Below are 23,951 nucleotides of genomic sequence, written 5' to 3'. Positions count from 1 at the left end.
TCAGCCGATTATAGAACAATATCAGTCTTCACACATCATAACAATTGAACAGTTTTAAAGTTTCTCTTTCTTTCCCTCTTATATTGCAGTCCCTCACTCACTTCTTTTTAATTCAGTGAGAGAATTGAGCTCGAGCTTGTCCTGCCAGGAGTGTAAATCTGGGCTGAATTGGTGTCAGGGCCATTCTCATACACACATGCAGGTGCTCATTGGTTAGCCTCGGTTAGCCTGCCCTGGAACGATATTTAGTTTTAATGTTGATCCTGGTGGACTGATCATATCGGGCTCTGAGACTGCTTATTTGACCTCAGTTCTGACTTGAGAGGTAATGTTTGGTCAAACACTTTGTGTTTTGTTTCATAGTGGCGTTTTGACACTTTTAATGAGCGCCACGGTCTCTGAACAAATGAGACACACTGGTTCTGTGCTCCCAGTGGGCAGGATGAACATGAATGAGTCCACTCAGGGTTAAAAGCTCTGTTCTCACTGTCCACTTTCCTCTTCTTGGAGAGCACCATGTGTTATTATGTGTCTCTCCCTGTCTGCCGCTAACACGCCTGTTCACTCTCCTCTCCGCTTCTCTCCCTGTATCGCTAATTATTCTCTTCACTCACTTTCCTCTCCTCTTCTCTCTGCCGCGCTCTCGTCTCTTCTTCTGTGTTTCTCTCCCTGTATCGCTCACTCGTCTCTTTCGCCCTTTGTCGGCGGTGGTTAAAATAGAATCGCCCCGTCAAAATTGAAATCCCCTATTAATGTATTGATTATAGGTCCGCGGTCCGCCTGTTGCCGACCCCTGTCCTAGACCTTCTCCAGTCTAGTCACACTAACACTCAGTGTGGTGCCTGATCATTTGTGAGTCCCTGAGTGTGTAAATGCAGTGGTGGTGTCTGACAGCCCCCCTTCTTATGAGAGAGCCAAGCTGGCCTGAGGACAGTCCTGCATGTTGTCATGCCTTTGCAATGAGAGCTCTGGCAGCTCCCACAGCCCTGGAGCTCAAGTTGTAGAAGTTGTGAGCAATGGCCGAGATGCAAAACATGAAGCTGCACAGTGTGAGCCCCCCCCACTCCCCCTGCTGCTGCCTCCCTCCAGGGAATGCCAGTGCTGCTGTGAGATGGACAGGCACTGCTGGCTGAGGAGGAATCTACCCACCTCTTTTCTTTTTCTTTTTCCTCCCTCTTTAACCCTTTCCCCACAGCCCTTAAATCACCACAAGCCTGTGCTCCTCTGTTCCCCTCACTTAAACCCATTCTCTTACACTGTACTGTATTGTATTTGAATAGAATGGAAGTCGAATAAAAAATACTGAATTTTTTTCAGCTTTTTTAAGGCATTTGCATGAAGTAGGTGGTTTGAAAGTCTTTGTTGTATCCTTAAGCCCAAATCCCCCGTGCCCCCAGTCTCTGAAATGTTACATCCCTGCCCTGATGAGAGACAACATGGAGATCAAAAAACCACAGTAGGGCTCAATTCTGTGCCTGACAGACTGATCAATTTGTTTTGTTTTTGCAGCAGCATACCAACCTAATATATCTTGTAAAGAAACACAGCAATATTTTGTCAGGGAGTCTTGTGGGTGGTCTGTTTAGTTGCTGCTTTGAGGCTTCGCAGCAGCCCAGCTGTCTGCTTAATAAAAGCCCAGTAATTCCATTCACTCTGGTGTGTAACTCCGCTCCTTCTAACAACTAACACCAACCAGCAACCAGCAAAGGCAATATGAATTAGTCCCCACAAGGTTTCTCAGCCCCTCTGTCTTTCTTCTCTTATTTCCTTTCTTTCCATATTTCTCAGTCCCTCTCGCCGTCTGGCTGAGGGTGTCACTGCCCTGGCGTTCCTGTTCTGTTGTAACTAATGTGATGGACAGGACCATGTGCCAAAGAGCTGGAGAGCAGTGCAGCTGGAAGTATATCATCTGCAATTTTAGTTGGGTAAATATAGCAGGGAGTCTTGTCAAGCAGAGAGATAAATTGTTCTGGGAAAGGAAGTCTTGTCTCACTTTTCTTAAAGCAGAAAAAAAAAAGTTTCCTTCTGCTCCTGGAGAATGTAAGGTCGTCTCCCCGCTCCTGAACAATGAGAGCACAGTTGACGCAGACGGGCCAACGATGGACCATGTGTTGTGATGCTTCAGCTCCACCTTGCTCAGTCATCCAGGCAAATCAGTCCCAGGAAGCAGGGGACTTTCCTCTGATTTAAATGGGATGGTTTGGGTTGAGTTTGATATCTAATGCCCCATCCCTAACCTCATTAGACTCATATAATTGAGTGCTTTCCACAGCTTTGTGGCCAGCATCTGGCTTTAAATATGTACTGGCTTAGAAAAATATATTTATTTCTGTCCTACAAGGTTCTTTGGTTTACACTTACATAGTAAAATAGTACATAGGTTTAAACTTTGAGTAATAATGACTCGTATGCTTTGTTCCTTTTAATACGTTTGTGCACAACTTAATATTAGTGTGGTTATTATTTTGAATATGTTCATTTATTGTTTAACCTTAACAATCCTTCAGGTTCGATTTGACTTCACCAGTGCTAGTTTGTGAGCAGTAGCTTTTTAGATGACATGAATAGGCAATCTGGATTGTGTATAACAGGGTCTAAACTGGAATAAAAAACAAGCAACTGATGTAGGACAAACTGGCTTTTATATTTTGTTATTGCATACCAGCTTGAACTTTGATTATCAACTAACAAAGAAAACAGAAATAGTGAAAGTATTATTGTATTAAATGTTCTGGAACTTTGTATTGATCTGCAGCTGTAGTATTTCCCTCCCACCTGACACTGGCAGGGGGTCTCTCCTGTATACCATTTTCATCGCACAGACAAATCTCTCTCAATCTCTTGTTGAATAATTCTATGAATTTATTTGATTGCTGGACTATACCTCAGAGAGTTAGAAAGACCGGAGAACCGCCTCTCAATCTGACATACATATTTTTCCCTCTATCTTTTTTCAGTTGGACCTCATTTATCCAGAAGTCACTCAGCTTCTTAAATCTTCAATTCTTTCCTCCCATCACCCCCCTCTGCTGCAGCGAAGGTCAGATCTTTGACAAGTCTGCAGAAGAAACAGTCTGCTGCTAAATCCCTTCATTTTTATTCATACAAATACAGGTTTAGAGCCCCTTGCTGCCCCCAGGTACAAAGCCAGAGTGGCCTTTTGACTGACAGCTTTCTCCTTTTCATCCAAACACTAACGAAATTCACAAGCACACCTCTGATTGACTGTAATCACCAGCACAGGACCGGAGGTAGATATCAGGGGGCATGACTGTGGATTTGCAGAGTGAACATTGTAGAGGATGATTTGATTACTCTCCTGCTGACCTTTACAATAATTACCCTGGTTTCCCCAAAGATAAGCACAAAGCAAAGCTAATTCTGCATGGAATAGTAGAATTACTGCAGAAAAATATATATTTTTAATTACATAGTTTGAGGCACCGACGTGTAATGCTCGTTGTATGCACTGTTTTTTATTTTTTGCTGCAATAAAAAGGTGCTCAGTGGCAGCGGTATAATGATACCAGGATTTCCCACTCATCGACTTTACTTGGGCGTGCCGCCCAGGTATATAAACGGCCAGTAATGTATACTTCGCGACCCATTTCGTTTTTTTTTTTGTATCCGTCCGTGAGCAGGACACCATTTGCGATCGATTAACTAGTGGACAATGATCGCTCGCTCTACGCCTCCTGTACCTATTTGCTCTGCTTTCATGTGAAGGGTCTGCTAACAAGCGGCCAACAGAAAGGTTAATGTTGTTGCACGTCAGAGAGCCAGCCACCCCCCCTCCCACTCCCCCCCGCTACCACCACAAGTATATTTCATATCTGTGGGAAACACTGTGATACTATGATGTTTTGAATATATTTCCTTCATGTTTTCACAGTCTAATCCATGCATTACTGACAACCTCACTAATTCATCACATTTTGCCGTCATGTCAGTCATCAGGGGAGAATGCACACATGCCGTCTCTGCGTTATTTCAAGGTCAAGCTTGAGTGTGTGTTGTCTTGGTCCCCAGCTGTAGTCAGGCAGGCGCTGGTGGGCCTACAGGGGGTGCAGCCCCAGCACTTGGGATCTAGTTGTGGCCTTTTACCCCCCCTTACACCCTCTCACTCCTCCCTTCCTCTTTCCCGCCACCTGATCTTCACACATATATCACTCCCAATTGAACTGGCAGAAGGCAGCTGGTAAATGCCGAGGAAGAGGAGCCATAATTCATGTCGCTCAGCCACTTATGCAAATAGGTTTACTCATGGAGGCATTCTGAGCAAGGATAATCTGACTCACGGCAATTCTTTACATGTCTGCCGCGTGGCCCCGCTGTCTTGAAGCTTTAACCATGAGATCAGGGGTTACATTCTCAGTCCTGCTGTCAGTTATTTTTATGACGTGGTCAAAAGACAATAAACTGGGTGGGCGGAGATGTCACTTACATTAATGTCAGTCAGATTTATAGCCTCAGGTTGGGTCAACATAGTGTGTTTCTCAATGTCGAGGACGCTTCCTTGTCTTACGAGTCAGGTCCATCAGAGGCTAGGCAAGAATCCTTCCTGGCATTCGGAGAACGAAGAATGGAACAGGCTAGTAAGTGTGCAGGCGTCATATGAGAGGCCCCGCCTTACATTTTCCGTCAAAGATTTTGGAAATTGGTCCGTGCGCAAAGCATTGTGGGGATTTTAAGACCGCGGAGGCTACACATGTGCAGCCTCAAAATTTCCCGCAACGAAGTGCGCCGGCCTCGGTAGAATTCCAAGCATCCTAGTCATTGGAACAGTCCTTCGGTGGGACTCAATGACGCAGTATCCTTGAAATAGTGGCTCTGGAACCGGTTTCCTCGACATTGAGAAACACCCATAGTCTCAGATAAATTAATCCCTTAATATTTGTACATGCAAAGAGAAAACCCTGATTATTTCCACTATTTATTCATTAGATAACTTCTTTGGATCATAAAATGACTGAAAAATAATAAAGCTTGTCCATTACAGTTTCTTAAATTAAAGTTAGTATCTTCAAATTGGTTGTTGCACTGAAAACCCCCAAGATATTTCATATATATATATATACTAAAGAAAGCAGCAAATCTTTACATTTGAAAACTCTGAAATTGTGGAATTTTTGATTATTACAATAATGGAATGACTGATTAATACATTATTTGTGCTCTAGTCTAGTCAAGGCAACAGCAATTCAGAAAACTACAACAATAAGGTATTTTAATGGAAAATAGGTTTGGCAACCTGCACAATGTTTTGGGCCTGAATTTCATCCACATGGCTAAAGGTGTTCTTGCTCATTTCATGTTTTTATTTTCAACCTTTCAATCAATACATTTTTTTATTGTATTATTAATGATTTGATTTATTTTAAATTGTTCTTGTTTTTTCTATAAAATGTAAAAAAAAGAACTTCCTAGAGCCCGGGCTGAAAGAGTTTGCTGACCGACAGTTTAAAACCCAAAGATATTCACTCTAAAATGTAAAAGCAGCAAAGCCTAATATGTTTTTTCATTGATACTTTACTTCATCATTCAACTGTTTGAATTGCTGGAAAATCCTTTTCTGTCAGCCTATTATTTGATATGACAGTTAAAAACAGTTATTTAATAAGAAATAGTGTCTATTCATTTCTAATCTGAATTTAGATTGGGATTTTAAAACTCTTGAATCTCCATTTGTAGTACATTTGATTGATTGATTATGCAGAACTGACTGATAAACAAGATTCAGCTCACCTGTTAATCTTCAATGGATCCAACAAGCCATGGTATCACAGAGAATAACAATGCTGTGTAGTTTTTGATGTATGGTTGATGGGAGGCGCCATGGATTATACAGGTGTTATATAGTGGCAAGCCTTTGGCCTACTGGTTGTAAAAGCCCCCATCACATTAACTATGATTAATAGGAGTGTCCCCCCCCTCCCCAGACACACTGCCACCTAGTACTGGTTAGTAGCTGTAAATCTGGCCAGTTAACAGGCAGGGCTTATGCCCGGTGTGAAGAGGGGATGCAACTGTTGTACTGTTTCAACGGCTCTCAACAATGTGCTGAGTGGATGGAGCGTCCCAGCACAGGGCTATTAATCATGCTGGGGGTGTCTGTAGGGTCGGGCTCAGGCATAGACAAAGCCCATCGTGCCGCCGAGGATACGGATGTGCTGACAGGAACAGTGGGCAAGATGTGAGCGAAACAAACTATCCCCCCTGAGCACCAAGAGAGGAGGGTGAGGTGGAGGGCAGGCTGGACTGAGGGGGGACACACAACAAAAGACACAACAAAGCCTCCAGCATGTACAGAAGGAATTATTTATTTTTCTTATGTTTCCTTATTTAATTTTTTAAGAAGGGACAATGCACATTAATCTACATGAGCACTTGAGTCATGTTATTTACTTTGTTACAAAAAGGTTTGACAACTCTACACTTAACCTGTTAGGCCCCAAGCCTGTTTTTCAGGTTTCAGGCCCCAAAATGACATTCCCAGAACAAATGTCCATATCTTCCCTTCTAAAAGGGTTAAATTAAAAATCTTTTTTGTTAAAGTAATGATAAACCTGTGAGTTGGATGTAGAAAAGTCAGAATCAATATAGATGTTTTTTATTTTAAAGAAAATTCAGATTGAGCATGGTAAAAAACTGTAAATTATAGTGTCCGTCCCAAAAATATTTTGTACTAAAAGCTTTAGGAATCCAAAGTACAACAGATAATAAGTACCCTGTATCAAGATTGATGCAAAACAAGTGATATTTGACCTTTTTAGACAGATTTAGCAAAAAATACCTCTTCTGGGGCCATTTGGGTGGATTTTCCATATCTCTGGCCCCCCTTGCTCGATTTTGACATGTGACATCTCTTCCTGGCCGTTAGAGCCAATATAATCGAAGGGAAATCGTCCCATCGACTCTCATGTTAAATAAAAGGTGGCGTCTTTGCGCATGCGAGCTTTTAAGATCAGTTAAATTAGTTTTTTTCCGTTATATGGGTATAAAACATTCATAGTTTATTAAATATGAAGGTTCCTTTGACGTTGTTTCCTGCAAATGACGCGATTTCGGCCCCGGATACGGGTCCGTGGGGCTTAAGAGGAACAGAAGCCTCAGACTGCTTATAATAAGTGGAAATCGGAAGGGTATATTTCAAGCTTGTTATGCAAATAAGTTATTGGGCTTTTTTTTTATCAACTAAGATTTGTTAGAAATGTTTTAAAATGAAATGATAGAATTTATTTGAGAAGTGGGCCTATCAACACATGAATACTACTGTGTAATATACAGTGGGGCAACAAATATTTAGTTAGCCACCAATTGTGCAAGTTCTCCCACTTAAAAAGATGGGAAAAGCCTGTAATGGGCTGTCGCTGGGCAACACAGACTTTCAAGTCCCTCCAAAGATTTTCTATGGGGTTGAGATCTGGAGACTGGCTAGGCCACTCCAGGACCTTGAAATGCGTCTTACGAAGCCACTCCTTCGTTGCCCGGGCGGTATGTTTGGGATCATTGTCATGCTGAAAGACCCATCCACGTTTCATCTTCAATGCCCTTGCTGACGGAAGGAGGTTGTCACTCAAAATCTCACGATTCATGGCCCCATTCATTCTTTCCTTTACACGGATCAGTCGTCCTGGTCCCTTTGCAGAAAAACAGCCCCAAAGCATGATGTTTCCACCCCCATGTTTCACAGTAGGCATGGTGTTCTTTGGATGCAACTCAGCATTCTTTCTCCTCCAAACACGTCGAGTTGAGTTTTTACCAAAAAGTTCTATCTTAGTTTCATCTGACCATATGACATTCTCCCAATCCTCTTCTGGATCATCTAAATGCTCTCTAGCAAACTTCAGAGTGGCCTGGACATGTAGTGGATTAAGCAGGGGGACACGTCTGGCACTGCAGGATTTGAGTCCCTGGCGGCGTAGTGTGTTACTGATGGTAGCCTTTGTTACTTTGGTCCCAGCTCTCTGCAGGTCATTGACTAGGTCCCCCCCCCGTGTGGTTCTGGGATTTTTGCTCACCGTTCTTGTGATCATTTTGACCCCACGGGGTGAGATCTTGCGTGGAGCCCCAGATCGAGGGAGATTATCAGTGGTCTTGTCTGTCTTCCATTTTCTAATAATTGCTCCCACAGTTGATCTCTTCACACCAAGCTGTTTACCTATTGCAGATTCCGTCTACCCAGCCTGGTGCAGGTCTACAATTTTGTTTCTGGTGTCCTTTGACAGCTCTTTGCTCTTGGCCATAGTGGAGTTTGTAGTGTGACTGTTTGAGGTTGCGGACAGGTGTCTTTTATACTGATAACGAGTTCAAACAGGTGCCATTAATACAGTTAACAAGTGGAGGACAGAGGAGGCTCTTAAAGAATAAGTTAGAGGTCTGTGAGAGCCATAAATCTTGTTTGTAGGTGACCAAATACTTATTTTCCACCATAATTTGCAAATAAATTCTTTAAAAATCAGACAATGTGATTTTCTGGATTTTCTTTTCTCATTTTGTCTCTCATAGTTGAGGTATACCTAGGATGAAAATGATAGGCCTCTCTCATCTTTTTAAGTGGGAGAACTTGCACAATTGGTGGCTGACAAAATACTTTTTTGCCCCACTGTACGTACAGATGCAGCACTGAATTTCAGACTCCAGCTTACAGCTTCCTGCCTACGACCTGCCTAAGACCAGTATAGAGGAATGTTAAGCCCTCCCACTATTTTCCAAGAGGGCGTTGCCAGATTTTCAATTTCAGGATTTAACCAGGAGATGGCGCTTCATTCACAAATACAGAAAGACAAGTTTCATGGACTTTCAGTTGTGTTTTGAAGAGCATTTGAACACATCAATATTTTAGATCAACTAAAGTATATCTAATCTTGTAATTCAATAATATATAGTCTTTATATATTAAATAATCATAATTATAATGTAAATGTTTACATTACACTTGGTTATTTGTTATGCTTATACTTTTACCTTTACAATCGTTTGCATTAATATGCAGTATATTTTTTGTATATTTTGGTGTTTGCTTCCTCCTGCTCCCTTTCGGACACATACTGTATGATTTATTATTATTATTAATATGAAGATATTATTAAGATAAGATAAGATGTTACTTTATTGATTAAACATTTTAGTTTAGAATATGCTGTCCCACGGTAATTCAGGAGGCTCACAGGTCACATTCCGACCATTTTTTAAAAGAATAGGTGCTTTCACACTGTCTACAGTTTGATTTGTATAGAGGGACCTCTGTGGCTGAATGGCTAGATTAGGTGTGGCACATTTATCATGGGTGATCAGAGCTAACTGCTTGCCGTCAGATTTCATTTAAAAAACAGATCCGACTTTAAGACTACTTCAGCGCTCATAAAGAATGATAAGAATAAGAATAATACGTATTGAACTTGTTTCATGAATTAGTGAGTTTATTTAACACTAGAACCTCCAATCGGGTCAATTTGTGTGATGTGTGTTGTGTGTGTGCAATGTAACTTTTTTTCAATAAAATATTAAAGTCTCCCAGTCCGTGACTTTTCCTGAAAGTGTGTTATGTAGCACCCTATGTTGTTAAAAATTGCATTCGAATAGCGGGATTTGACAGGTTTAGGTAGGCCTATACAAAAACCTCTGGCGGTTCTAGTGTTAAGGTAATTAGGTACAGTAGAAGCCCTTTTTTATCAGTAACGAATTTAGCAGTTGAACATAAAAGTCAACTAACTGAGGGTCACTTGCAATGACAGTGTTGTGTCTAACTGTAAGCTTGTCACTCAGAGTAACCTACAGTTAATTTAGCTGCTGGAGAAGAAAGATCAGGGGGAGGGGGGGAGAGAGCTGTGGTTGATGGGCCATTAGTTGTGTAAATACACAGCTGAGAGCTGCCGTTTCATTCAGACTGTTTAAAAAACGGTAACAACGGACTATTTTTCTTAGCGGATGCGTGTCAATTTAAATCAATACATACAACTATTTTTTAATCAATACAACTATTTTTTAAATCAATAAAAACATTTTCTAAATCCATAAAAGCATTTAAATTAATATTGGGAGTCATGTCGTTACTTTGTTGAGAATGTGGCCATGTAATAAGCGGGATAATTTGCAGCGACTTGTTCCTTATGGGGAAAATAACACCCGTCATGTGTGTGTAGAGGTGTGTGTGGTTTAAACACTTTCATGAAGTGAAGGAGGTTTTCCTTCTATAAAACAGCTGTGGGCAGCAGTGAGTCTCACGGACATGAATTCATAGATCAAGGCAGACTGGTGCACCCTCTCCTGTCCTGCCAGGCGACACGCCCGTTCTAAGCCGTGTCCCTCACTCCTCACATCCCAAGCTGCATCCCCACAAGTGTATTATGTTGTTACATCGTTTCAGATGTTATGTTTCAGTTGTGCTCTGTCTATGTTCAGTGTTGCAAACTTGTCACCTTTCGGCGAAATTCGCCGTTTTGAATCCAAAATAGGTCGTTTGTGTGATTCATGTAGATCTGCAATACAAATATTTTTGGGGTCTGGGAGCCGGAGTAATCTGCGGCCGTGAGCTGTTATGTGCCATCATGACACGCATGGTGTTCTTTTTTATATATATTATAATGAAGTGCGAGCTGTGTGCTCGAGTCTTCCTGCCTGTCAGCTCTGCTCATGGTGGATGTATAATAAGGCTCTGCTGCTCCGACATGATGGTCTAGCTTCAGCAGCTACATTACCTACGGGTGCGTTCGTTAATATTAACTGTGCGTCCGGAGTCACTGTGGCACAGACTGGACCGCTGGTGAACAGCTGTTAGAACGGGCTGTTCAGGTGTTCAGAGCAGAGCTCCCTGTCGGAGCGGCAGAGCGTGATGTGAACTGAAAAGTTTTTCTGTGGCAATATTATTTAAGGAATCGTTGAGCTAGCTAGCTAGCATACATTGTCACTATCTGCTAATGTTAGCTTTAGCCTTCTATTTCTAATAGTTTTTTTCATAGGCTATAAACAGAGGTGGTATAAGTATATATATATATATATATTGTACTTGAGTAAAAGTAGAAGTACTCAGATCTTGTACTTGAGTAAAAGTAGAAGCGCATAGATCTTGTACTTGAGTAAAAGTAGAAGCACTCAGGTCTTGTACTTGAGTAAGAGTAGAAGCACACAGATCTTGTACTTGAGTAAAAGGAGAAGTACTCAGATCTTGTACTTGAGTAAAAGTAGAAGTACTCAGATCTTGTACTTGAGTAAAAGTAGAAGTACCAGAGTGTAGGAATACTCTGTTACAGTAAAAGTCCTGCATTCAAAATGTTCCTCAAGTAAAAGTAGAAAAGTATTCTCATCAAAATATAGTGAAAGTAGCGACAGTAAAAGTAGTCATTGTGCAGATTGTTCCATTTCAGAATAATATATATGATATGTTTTATAATGATTGATCATGAAAGTGTTCTCAAAGCTGGTAAAGGTGCAGCTAGTTTGAATGACTTTGTATACTGCAGGGTAGCTTGTGGATTTGCTCCAGGTGGAACTAAAGTCTGATTTAACACTTGATTATATTTCACATCATTCATCCACATCTGTAAAGTAACTAAAGGTATTAAATACATGTAGTGGAGTAGAAGTACACCATGTACCTCTGAACTGTAGTGGGGTAGAAGAACAAAGTAGCAAAACATTGAAATACTTCAATAGAGTACAAGTATCTCAAAATTGTGCCCAAGTATAGTACTTGTTGAGTTTATGAACTGAGTTACTTTACACCATGTGGCTATAAAGATAGAAAGACTTAAGCCTTGCACAGAGGCATGAAAATACATTTTCAAAATGCTCAACAGTGCTGCCAAAATTATAAACTGACTGCTGCACAATTTAAAATAAATGCTTTTATATATTTCTATTAGATGTGACTCTTTGGCGTGTCTGTTATTATTAACACTGCTGCTTTAGTTGTTTCTGCTAAAATCCTCTGTCATTCCGTGGGGTGGGGGAGCCGGGGGCTCGGATCCTTGTCACCTTTTTCTTACCTGATGAGTTTGCATCCCTGTATGTTAAAAAGCCTCAGTCACCTTAATTCATGTAATAAAAACATCTCGGGTCAGTAACACTCAAAGCTAAATGTGCAATACCATGTTCAGCTATGTTACTATTTATAATTTTATTGTTGTTACATCAGAAGATGTACATATTTGAATGATTTCTTAACTTACAGTAGGCTATTTTTTACAATGTGTGTTGGAAGGATTTATTAAATTACAATGAATATTGTCATTGTTGAAGGCTTTTAGAGAAGGGTGAACTATAAGCCTGAATTACACAACATTTTATACCTAAAAACATAAAAGCCACAATAAATGAATCACAATTATTCTAGTTATTTTTATCTCCCGTGTTTTGTTTTCAACCCACCAGCTTTTATGGTGTTGTTACGTCACTAACTGTAAGCTTGTCACATACAGTCTATGGTCACTCAGAGTAACCTACAGTTAATTTAGCTGCTTGAGAAGAAAGATCAGGGGGGGAGGGGGGGAAAGAGCTGTGGTTGATGGGCCATTAGTTGTGTAAATACACAGCCGAGAGCTGCCGTTTCATTCAGACTGTCTAAAAAACGGTAACAACGGACTATTTTTCTTAGCGGATGCATGTCAATTTAAATCAATAAAACTATTTTTTAAATCAATAATAACATTTTTTCTAAATCCATAAAAGCATTTCAATTAATACTGGGAGTCATGTCGTTACTTTGTTGAGAATGTGGCCGTGTACTAAGCGGGATAATTTGCAGCGACTTGTTCCTTATGGGGAAAATAGCACCCGTCATGCAGATCAGGATCCCTCCGCCACGCTTTGGGATCCTGATCTGCCGACGAGGCTCCATTAAAATATAAATATTTTTAGTGAATTACTGAGTTTAGGCACGTTAATAACGTTTTAATGAAGTTGAATACAGTCTATTCATATGTGTCAGTGAATTCATGTCAATTCGGTGAACATAAACATAAATGATCGTGGTGAAGATGATGATTGAATTAGGATTACAAATCGAGAGCCGGGCTGCATTTCCTCCCGTTCGTTTTTTTCGACTAAACAACATTATTTTGTTAAATAACAACATGGTGATGTTTTGTAAATGATTACATGTCTCTTATTTAGCGCAGAGTATGATATCCGTGACATATGGATCTTAACAAAGTTCCGCTGTACATCCAGCGTACTGTATCTGACTTTATTTCACATGAGCTCCAGTGTGGAACCCCACTGCACCCCCTGGTGGATCAATGATCCATTGCAGCTGGCTTCATTATAATTACATTTATCTATCACGGGGGTGGTCTCAAGTCAAGCTGGAGGTTTTCCCTTGAGCGAGGGCAGATCACGTACCAATCACGGCCCTCACGTTTCAAACTGTCTGAAATGAATCGCTACATCTGTAAGACAAGCACAAGTTTCATGTTTGGGCCATTGTCCATTATACTTTTAGAATCTGCTGAGGGCGAATTCATAATGGACGTGGCCGCAATTTGGTCCCCGGGCTGTAGTTTGGACACTCCTGCCATAAAGGCTTATTTTCATCTGCAGTCCCTGGCAGGTTGGTGGCATTACAAGAAAACATAGACATAAGCACAGAAAAACACATGAGCAGAATTAAAACACATACACTTACGATTGAAGCACATAAAACACATGGGCTCAGTTAAAAGCCCTTTTTAGAATCCCATCAACATGCAACAGGCATCAAATCGGATACATTTTTATTGGTTACTGTCAGGAACCCGTTGTTGGGTCTTCATGTCCGCAGTTTCATTGGCGCTCACCATAGTGTGACCTACTCGCCTATCAGCTTGATTTTCTCACCCCAGCACAGCTAGAAATTCCGTACATGAATTTACAGTACACTGCAGTGTTTTTAATTTCAACTGGCTATTAATTATTATCTTCCAAATATTGCTATGAACACACATTTGAGAGAATGTGCTTTGTCTTTCAACATCCATCACAGTTTAAAGGCTCACTCCCTGCTGCGACTTTGACTACTGTACTCGTTGGTTTAACCATCAATTAAAGTGTTTTCTGACCACTCTGTTTTTGTTTTTTATCCTTTCAGACTTATGTTAAGCTGGCCCTTGTCTTTTCCACGCATGGCCCACAGAGTCAGATGGATCAGTGAAGGTCAGAGACCTTCTCTGTGTTGTCAGCTGTGACTCGTTGTTGAGAATTTAGTGTTTTCCTCTGTGCAACCTGGATTCTGTTTTAATATTCTGTTCAGCGTATTGTTATGAGGGGATAACTGGGGTTCAGCACAGACAGATAACACACAACAACCTTGCTTAAGCTTACTCTAGCGCAGGCATGGGCAAACTAAGGCCCGCGGGCCATATACGGCCCGTTGGGTTTTTGAATCCGGCCCGCCGAATATTGGTTCAAAATTGTAGTAAAGACCGCATTCATTTTGCCTTTTTCCTGTAATACCCGCCATTTTAGTTGATCCCACTAGATGGCGCACTCTAGACACAATTTACCTTTGCTGGAGTCTGGTCTATTCTCTCAGCTGGCCCCACTCGGCAACCCGGCAAGATCGGCGAATACAAGTTGTAACAAGCAGTAGTGCTGAGGAAAGTGACTAGAACGCGACCACACACTTATAAAAACCCTTATATAAAGTCAGGCAACACTAACCAGGCTTAGTGTGATTCTGTTTATTTGACCTTACCTTAATAACCATCCGTTCACTGTTATTGACCATTGTGAAGAGGCAGACGTTTTCCTTTTGTTTTGTATTATTGCAACTATCGGATGGAATCAATACATGGGCTACATGTGGCCATCACAAGTAAAATCATAACGAAAACTACGCCGGTAAAATATGCGTGTAGAAAACGGCTTATGCCACAATATGATAACAAAAAGTAGTCAAGATAGTCTGATTAGATAACATCACTTGTAGAATGCCAGAGAAACGCTCATAACAGCGTTGTGATGCCAAACAGCTTTCAGACTAAAACACATTCACTTATGGGGATGGGGGATATTTATCAGCTGCTTGTGTGACAGTCAGATAATGAAAACTTTACAGCGCGGCCGCTGCCGCGAGTTAACGGGAGAATAAACTCCGGTAGACGAGCAGCACTGCAGCTGGCGGTAATGCAGCTGAACCACTTTAATAAACAATGCACCACGGCACTCTGAAGAAAGGTACAAGGTTGGAGAAGTAGTTCTTTAATTTAATCTGGCTTCGTATAATTAAAAACTACCCGACGCAGTTCTCTATTGATGTTGTTGTGAGCGGTGTTGCGGAGAAAATCAGCGACGTAAAACGATGTGTGGGTCATAAGAAGGCACGTAAACGGTTACGTCATGACTCAAACGATGACGCAATGACGCAATAATTCATCTTTGAATCCAATTCACCTTTGAACCTGCATCTGCAACAATGAATGAACCAAAGAAAAGAAAAGTCATGTGCTGAGTGTATAATGAGGAGTGGACAGCTAAATATTTTTATTACCGATCTGCTACTGGCCTGGCCCGCCTGTCAAATTTAAAACTCATAGTGGCCCCCGAGCCAAAAAGTTTGCCCACCCTGCTCTAGAGCTTTAAGTGAAGTGTTGCTTTAATTACTCACCCTGATCACTGAGCATTTATACAACCGCAGGTATCCAGGTAGGGTTTAAAGCTGTTTCAACACCTCTGAATCCAGCGGCCACTCATCACCTGAAGGTCTGCTCTAAAAACAGCCCTGTGCTCTGACCGTGCTGACAAGTTGATCGGCTGAACAGCATTACAGATTGACTGAATTTCTGAAGATGTCAAGTGTAGGTTTTTAATGTGTAAATGAATGTGCCTCTAAGTTTAGCGCCTATGCTAGGCAGAGTTAGGGAGCATCTGAATTGCTTTTGCATGACCTGCAGTGTGACTTACTGTCATTTGAAATTCCCATGATGCCCACATCCATTCATCACAGGAGAGAAAACAAACGCGTTAAACATCTAATGTACCACTTACAGTCTTAGGCCCCGTCCACACGGAGACGATATCAGTTATATCCGCTAACGTTCTCTATCGTATAGACCAGTGGTTCTCAACCTTTTTCCACCAAGTACCACCTGAGAAAATAGTTGGCTCTCCAAGTACCACCATATGACCAATGTTAAAATACAGTCTATGTAAAGTTCATGCAGGACTCGGAGGCAAATGTATTCATAATAACATTATTTATTGTGCTCTCTCTCTCTCTCTCTCACTCACTCACTCACCACAAGTGAGAATATGAAAAACAAAATAATAACTTATTCTCACACAACAAATGTCAACTGTACACACATGTCATTTCCTGGACCTATACCAAAGTGTGAATGTAGGCTTCCTGCAACAACCCACATCGTAACAGAAAACGTCCTCTTGGGAATTCAGTTCCAATAATAATGAAGCCTCCAGGAGCAGATGAGCCTAAGGGCAAATAGCTCATCTTCAGTCTGCTGATGTTTGCTATTGCCATTTCTGTGGTGGCAAAGTAAAAAAGAAAAGAAAAAACATAAGAAAAAAGATAACAATTAAGGACAAGTGTGTGCTTTTTCAGCTTTTGCCTCCATTCTTTGAGCAAATGCCTTCTTCCTGAGTTACTTCTCTCCTCCATCACAGCAGCTGTGCATATCACTTTTGTGTTGCTGGCGGAGCTTGCGCTTGTACTCAGTTGATGACTGTCCTCCTCCTCATTCACTTGTTCACTTTCGCTGGTAATATTCTCCTCTGTACCTCTCTTCCGAATACCTCCCGTTTTGAGCGACGTTTTTAACATCATTCAGCTTTCTTCTTTCTTTAGCTTGCTTGCAACGTTCGCTAATCGTTCACGGGTAGTATGGTCGTCATTAGCAACGCCAGAAATAAAAAAATAAAATGTTTTAGTTTCTAAATCTAAAAATAACAATAGCCTATTAGAACTAATTTAAACCACAGTTTCAATTATCTCAAGCTTATTTTTATTCATTGTAGTATTTTGATAGTATGATTTATTTTTTAATCAATGTTATTCAATCAAGCCTCAAACTGATGGCACTTGTCCCTATAGCCTGTTTTTAAACAGGTCCTTACCATCAGCTGCTCTTGCAGTTATAAGTAGTGTACCTTAATGTCCCAAATTGCACAATGTAGTGACTGCTTTTCGTCTTTTTGTTTACTTAGTTGTGTTTCCTGTATTTTATATGTCTGTGTTATGTGTAAAGGTTAAAGGTGGGGTAGGTAAGTTTGAGAAACCGGCTCGAGATCCACTTTTTGTTATATTCCATGGAATGCTCTTAACATCCCGATAGCAATGAATATCTTAAGTGCTTTGACAAAAAATAGTCTGAGGTCAGTGACGAGGAGCTCCGCCTATATGGCCAACTCTCCACCAATCAGGGGAATGAGAGGTTGCCGTGGCATGGTAACAGCATGGTAACATGATGCACGTAACTCTGCCCCCTCCTTTGCAGGGGGGCGTGGTCAGCTGCAGCGCATGCAAAGACAGGGTGGAGGAGAGGAAAATAGAGCGAAATGAGGCATGGCTAAAATGCATGATCTGTTTGGTATTTTGAAAAAGAAAACGTATAAATATAGCTTATATCGGTATGGCCCTACAATATATTATTCAAATATAGCATGATAGGTCTCCTTTAAGTAAAAAATACAAAAATATATTTTTTAAATATATATTTGTTTAAATATTTGTTATATGTCAGATTCCTACATGTACCACTAGCGGGAGCTGGCATACCACCAGTGGTACGCGTACCACAGGTTGAGAACCATTGGTATAGACGGTTCGTCCACACAAGGCCGAAACGGAGCCGCGGATTCGGATCCCGAAGTGGGTAGGTCTGAGGACGAAACGCTTGCGGCTCCGTGTGCACGCCCTATACGATCATTTCCTGAAAACGATGACGCCATAACCCCGCCTCTCCCCACCTCTCCTGCTCACCCCCGCGTCATTGCTGATGCGCCTCGCCAACAACAACAACAACGGCGGATCACAGGGTTGCGTTCGTGCTCCAGACGCTACTGACCATGATACAGATTTTAGTACAAAATCTACAGCTCCTCTACCACAACCATCAGAAACAATAATAATATAATATAATAATAATAATGATAATAATCATCATCGGTCTTCTTCGCTGCTTTTGGTGTATTTTGTGGGGGAAGTCCAGCACCATTTACAGGCCCGGCATATGTGCTACAGCGTCTCCAGAGTATTCGTGTAGACGGACACGTTTCTTTAGCAGATTCCGTGTGGACGGAATACTTTTTTGAAAACGACTTCGGCTCGTTTTCGTTTTCGTCTCCGTGTGGACGGGGCCTTAGTTTAGTCTGATGGTCTGCTTTGATGTCATTTATTATTATGGTTTCATCTGAAATAATGGTAAATACATTTGTTCATATCTAAGCTTATGGAGTGATTATTTAAGTTTTTAACCTCTAATTCTAGTTTGTTGGTGCAAGATTCAGATTGTCATCTCGTCAAATGAAACAAACTAAATTCTATCCATATAATTTACGACTAATAGGTTTGGTCTTGAACTTGGAAGTAGTAGTTTGATTGACCTTTGTTAGATACAAATATACTATTTTTACTTTAGCTTTTAATATTAAGACGATTTAGCAATATCAACCTTCTCATGAAGACTGTGTAATGAATGTTCTGTCATTCTCTTTCCTATATTTTCTTGTGGCACTACAGAAATTGGTAGTTGTTTTAAAGGTTTGATTGATTAATTATTTGCAAGTTTCCTATCCCAAGATTTCTGAGATCCTGCACAGTGTTCCCACTGCAGGCACAACTGCCATGTTTCACCCTAAAAAAACAAGTTTGAAACACCAACGACATGTAATATCCCCCATTGAAAATAGTTTTATCAACCAACAAACATTTGGAAATGTTTATTTTTGTAACGAGATTTGTAGCCCTTCTAGAAAGGTTTATACTTTCTACATGAAGTAAATCTACCTTAACCATCTTTAATAATGTTCTCATTGTAGAGAGGTAGGATAGTTTATTGCTGGAGCACATCCCAACAGAAATAGGGCGAGCATGCTTATGTCACAGAACTGCAGTTTGTCTTGTCAGGGAGTTGTATTATGTGAACAATGTATGGCTAGTTAATGTTGTTGCTGCCATTCTGATGTCTGGTATGTGTCCATGCTGATGGTTGTAAAATGTGTTATTGAGAACAGTGACTAAAATAGGTGTTTAAATTCGCTGCCCTTTTGAGAATGCTCTGTAATTCCATATTGAAAGTTATATAGTGTAAAGTGGGCTTCACACCGTCCAGTCGGTCATTACCATAAACAAACAGTGTTGTGCAGTGTGAATCACAATGGAAAGGCAATGCTGAAGAATCGAGGATGGTGTTGATAATCTCCTGAGTGGGTCAGCAAAGCCGTTAAAATCAAGCACACAGTCCACTAGCTGTGGAAGCAGAGCTGATATAGAGGGGTTGGCTGTGTAGGGAGGGGGGGGGGGGGGGGGGGGTGGGTGGGTGTGTGTGTGAGTGAGTGTGGGGGGTGGTAAAAAATAAGGGTCCATATTAGTATTTCGGACGGACGCTGTCTTGCTGTCTTGCTTGTGTGGCGCTCACACCCTTAAGCCTTTGGTGTCTCAGTGTGAATCCCACACTACCTTGATGGACTGGGTTAATAAACCTCTCAGCAACCATCCCTACCTCCCCCCCCCACACACACACACACAAACACGCACACAAACGCACACACACACACACACACACACACACACACATGCGCGCACACACACACACACACACACACACACACACACACACACACACACACACACACACACACACACACACACACACACACACACACACACACACACACACACACACACATGTGAAGTCTCTTGACACACACAGCTGCTTGTTATTTCATGCCCCATAAGGGTGCTGTGACCACGGACATTGTAATACACATATCCAATTAGCCAAGCATTGCATTGCGCATTGGTCTCAAGCTGGGATTCTCACAGATACTTACAGTATATGCTCTATCATACTGGACATACTATTTATTTTCTTGTCAGTCTGGAAATACTCTTTTATTTCCAGCAGAACTTTACTCACATTTAACATTTAGTTGCACCATTTATCTTAGCACATTGTAGTTGTTTGTTTCAGGCTTTTTTTCTTAGTTTATCTGGTCACTTCATATTGTTCACTATTTGCAGATGGATGTCATGTTTCTAAAGTCGGTGTCACAGTTGATTTAACAATATTCTTCTGTTCTATTTAGGACAAATATATTTTAGGAAGAGTCAAGTGTAGGATTGTTTATGGTGTGATTGAACTCACCATGGCCCTGACCACATTATATAATATAAGGTTACCATTTTAGAACATAATTTAATTAGCTGACTATGAGTCCATGAGCTAAGTCTTAACATTTAACCCATCAGAAACCAATCACTTAAAAATTACATCTTTTGTCTGTCTGAAGCAAGTTTGGATGAACGGCAAAAGTTAGTTCGTATCAGGTATTGGACACGACTGACACCCACCTGTTTCGCTTGTACCTTGACTATGAAACACAACACAAAAAACTAAAATTGTAGCACTTTGAAACTGATGCACTGGCATTTACAATGCTTTATCTTTTTTGAAGTGAATAATGAACCTGCATGTTTTTGTTGTTATGAGTTGGTATCATTATTGTTTATCAAACGTATTGCATGTTGCTTTAGAAAATGGAAAGAGTTTTGTTGAATAAATATTTTTTAAAAACTGACGATATGCAGGCTTATTCACTGAAAATGGAAAGGTAGGTTCCAGAAATCACAAACTCTACACAACGTCCATCATTGTCATCCGCCTCCTGTTTGAGCTTGGAACAGGACACTGGCACAGGGCACTCGCCTTTTCAGTGGACACCCAGAATAAAAAAAAGCTGTCCTATTTCTGGGCTGCAGCTGGGGCTTTGAAACGATTGTGTGCTGTAAAGGTGACATAGGTCAAACATTTTGTGTGGGAGAATGGTGGGGAGGTGACTGGTGGGTGAAGGAGGACATTCGTACTGGTGGGCATAGTTGGCGGCCGATTAAACAACTGGCCATATTTTATGGCACAAATATTGAATGAAAAAGAGGTGACACATTCAGCAAGAGGGTCTTAAACCTGTTGACGTGCCCCTTCTTAAATAGAGGGGGATCAGTGGAGAGAGCATTGCAGCTGACCACGAGACAAGCTAACAACCTGTGACAAAAAAAAGGTGTTGATTGCTCTGAAGCAAAATAGAAATGCCGTTATATTCAGCCATGTTCACTCCCTGCTCTGTAAATCACTGCTCACTCCAGGCCCTGGGTTCCCGCTCAGCTACGACAGCAGTGCGTAGAGAGATGTGTAGGATGGCGTATTGCCGCTGCGCCACCGTTGTACGCTAACACACATTTAATAGCATCACCCAGATGAACCGAACTCCTTATCCCCTCTGATCAAGCAAACAAACCAGTTCGGTTTTTTTCAGGTACAAAAAGAGAACTGGTTTACACTATTTCTGAAGCAATCTGCATTTTAAATAGCATATAACTCAACCGTAAGATGCTTTTCAGTTTTATAGCCTGTTGTGACCTGTTGGCTGTTGGGAAAGTGTTTGTTTTGGTGTTACTGCGAATGCTCAAACTTTTCTTTATTTTGACACAAATTAAAATATGTAACCAAAGTTCATGCAAGAGGATCTTTTCTGTCTTTGACACTAAAAGAAATAAAACAGTGTGCCGTTGCATTCAGTATGACTATGTTTATATGAATGTTACTCTGAATTTAAAAAAGCATATACCCTAGTTCAACTCGCCCCACACACATGGGGAGGGGGATGTCTTCATTCAAAAGTAAGTGCACCTTTCTGGCTGCTCCCCTTAGGCTGTAACTGTACTACTTAACATGGAACGTATTTAAAACATACAAAGACTTTCCATAGTGCCCGCAGAGGGATGTTACCGGATTTTGATGCACGTCTTTTAGTTTTACGTCTGGGCGGGCAAACAGGGCTTTTGCCTTTTTCTACAGAACAGCTTATCCAAATAATGTTATGCTACAGGCGTGAAGAAGATTCACGCAAGTACGTTCGTAATGTCAATTTGGAAGTCCTTCTGTAATTGAGAAAATCGCAAATACACTACAAATAACAAAACCATCACTGTACTTTGACATTAAAGTAAAAGGAGATACTTCATTACAGAAGCAGTTGAATGATACCAGGGGATTGTTATCAAATGAAGAAATATTAGCAAGTTGCATCTTATATTTATCCTTTTTTTACAATAGTGATATCATTTGAAAATATATAAATCAAAACAATTATTATGTCCAAGTTGGACTCTAAAGCTAGGCTACTGCAAGCGCACATGTGAACAAGGGTTTGTGTGTTTATTCTCTACATCGTTAACACATACAGTTTCCCCACAGGTGTTAATAATGTAGTGTATGGCAATTGGAGATATTTATCCCTAGATATGTGTATTGTACTTTGTAATCCCTGTGTGAGACAAGCATCCTCCCAGTCTGACCAGCTTCTGTATGCACAAGGCAGCTAGCAGCCATCCCAGATATGCAGATATGTCTGTTTGTTTTTAACTGGAAAAAAATTCTTCAAACTGGCAGGAGCTAAGCAGTTTATGAGTAGTGAATGGTGCTACATTTACGACCTGGAAGGACTTGTGACGTGCAGCCGCTCAGGGGTTGGTGGACAAAGATGGGGTTGGTGTTGGGGGGTGGTGAAGAGTCAGACGCAGAGGTCAGTGGAGAATGAACTTTTGAACTAGTGGGCATCAATGTTGAAGTCAAGTATAGGTCAAACTAATCCAGGGCTCAAAGCACGGATTCCTCTCAACTCAACACCACAGATGTATCGGTCTGGGATTTTTCCTGTGTGTGCTCTGCAAAACACTGTACTTGTACTTTTATACAGGGGCTGGTATATAACCAGCCCCATCCCTGCTTGACGGAAGCATCGACTCAGAGCCAGAAGAGCACCAACCTTTGCGTTTTCATCACAAAATAAGAATTTGAAAGCTACAGTAGCTTAACAGAGCATTTTTTCAAGTAGATTGATGAAAATTGTGCTTTTTTAACATGAAAGAAAATCACATTACCATATTTTTCGCACTATAAGTCAAGTTTTTTTTTACCTGTCTGGCTGGTCCTGCAACTTATATTCCGAAGCAACTTATATATTGAATTTTGTCTGACTGCGTTCAAACTCAATAGATGGCACTGTATACAATCCTGACAACTGAAAACTGCTGTACCACCGAAGAAAAAAAAGTCACGGCAACTGGGAGGATGCGTCACGTAACTTTCCAGGATGTTGTGGGATGGATGGACACACCATCCTGTCGGGATTCAGAAAGGTCTAATCGGAGCTGATTCTGGTGGTGAGTCTGAGGACAGCCCGGAGCAGGACATGCTGCTTCATCCACACCGGCTAGGCTAATTAGCGTATCAGTATTATGTGCCGTAGCTCATTGTATGGATTATTTTGTTTATTCAGCTTGTCAGTCGGGCAGTTAATAACAGTGTGCCATGTCTGTATTGTGTTTACAGTTTCACCAATTCATTAAACTTCAGTGAAGCTGACATCTTTGCCGGAGTTTCTTTGAAAGTGTTTAACTGGATGGATAGCTAGCTCGGTGATAGTGAGACCTTCACAGTGACACAGAGGATGAAGACTTCAGTGGATAAATGCGACTTACACGCCGAAGCGACTTATATATGTTTTTTTTCTCTTAACGACTTATACTCAGGTGCGACTTGTAGTCCGGAAAATACGGTAGTCTTTTAATATTAATTCACCATGTATTTAAGAATAATAAACTAGAAGCCAATCTTTTGCCAAATAGCCCAAGCTCCTCACTGATATGAGGAAAGCAGAAAGTCTGCACATCTTCTGTCGCAGATTTAAAAACACACCTTTTCAAATGCACTTTGGCCAGTAAACCTCACACAAAA

At 41.0% G+C, this 23,951-nt stretch overlaps 1 protein-coding gene across 3 annotated transcripts in view; it reads left to right on the top strand.

Annotated features, from left to right (window-relative positions):
- Positions 1 to 23,951, top strand: part of gbf1 (golgi brefeldin A resistant guanine nucleotide exchange factor 1) — a 149,134-nt gene that overhangs the window by 5,069 nt on the left and 120,114 nt on the right. Inside the window, exon 2 of one of the 3 annotated variants that reach the window (XM_079689600.1) lies at positions 14,066 to 14,130. The exons of the other annotated variants lie outside the window; for them this stretch is intronic. Coding sequence (XP_079545726.1) covers positions 14,070 to 14,130 — 61 coding nt within the window. The 5' untranslated portion in view covers positions 14,066 to 14,069. The remainder of the gene's footprint in view (positions 1 to 14,065; positions 14,131 to 23,951) is intronic. 3 annotated transcript variants of the gene reach the window in all.

Source organism: Notothenia rossii, assembly GCF_949606895.1.
Source record: "Notothenia rossii genome assembly, chromosome: 6".
NCBI lineage: Eukaryota > Metazoa > Chordata > Actinopteri > Perciformes > Nototheniidae > Notothenia > Notothenia rossii.
The sequence above is the reverse complement of the archived record's forward strand: the minus strand, read 5'-3'. Positions and strand labels throughout refer to the sequence as shown.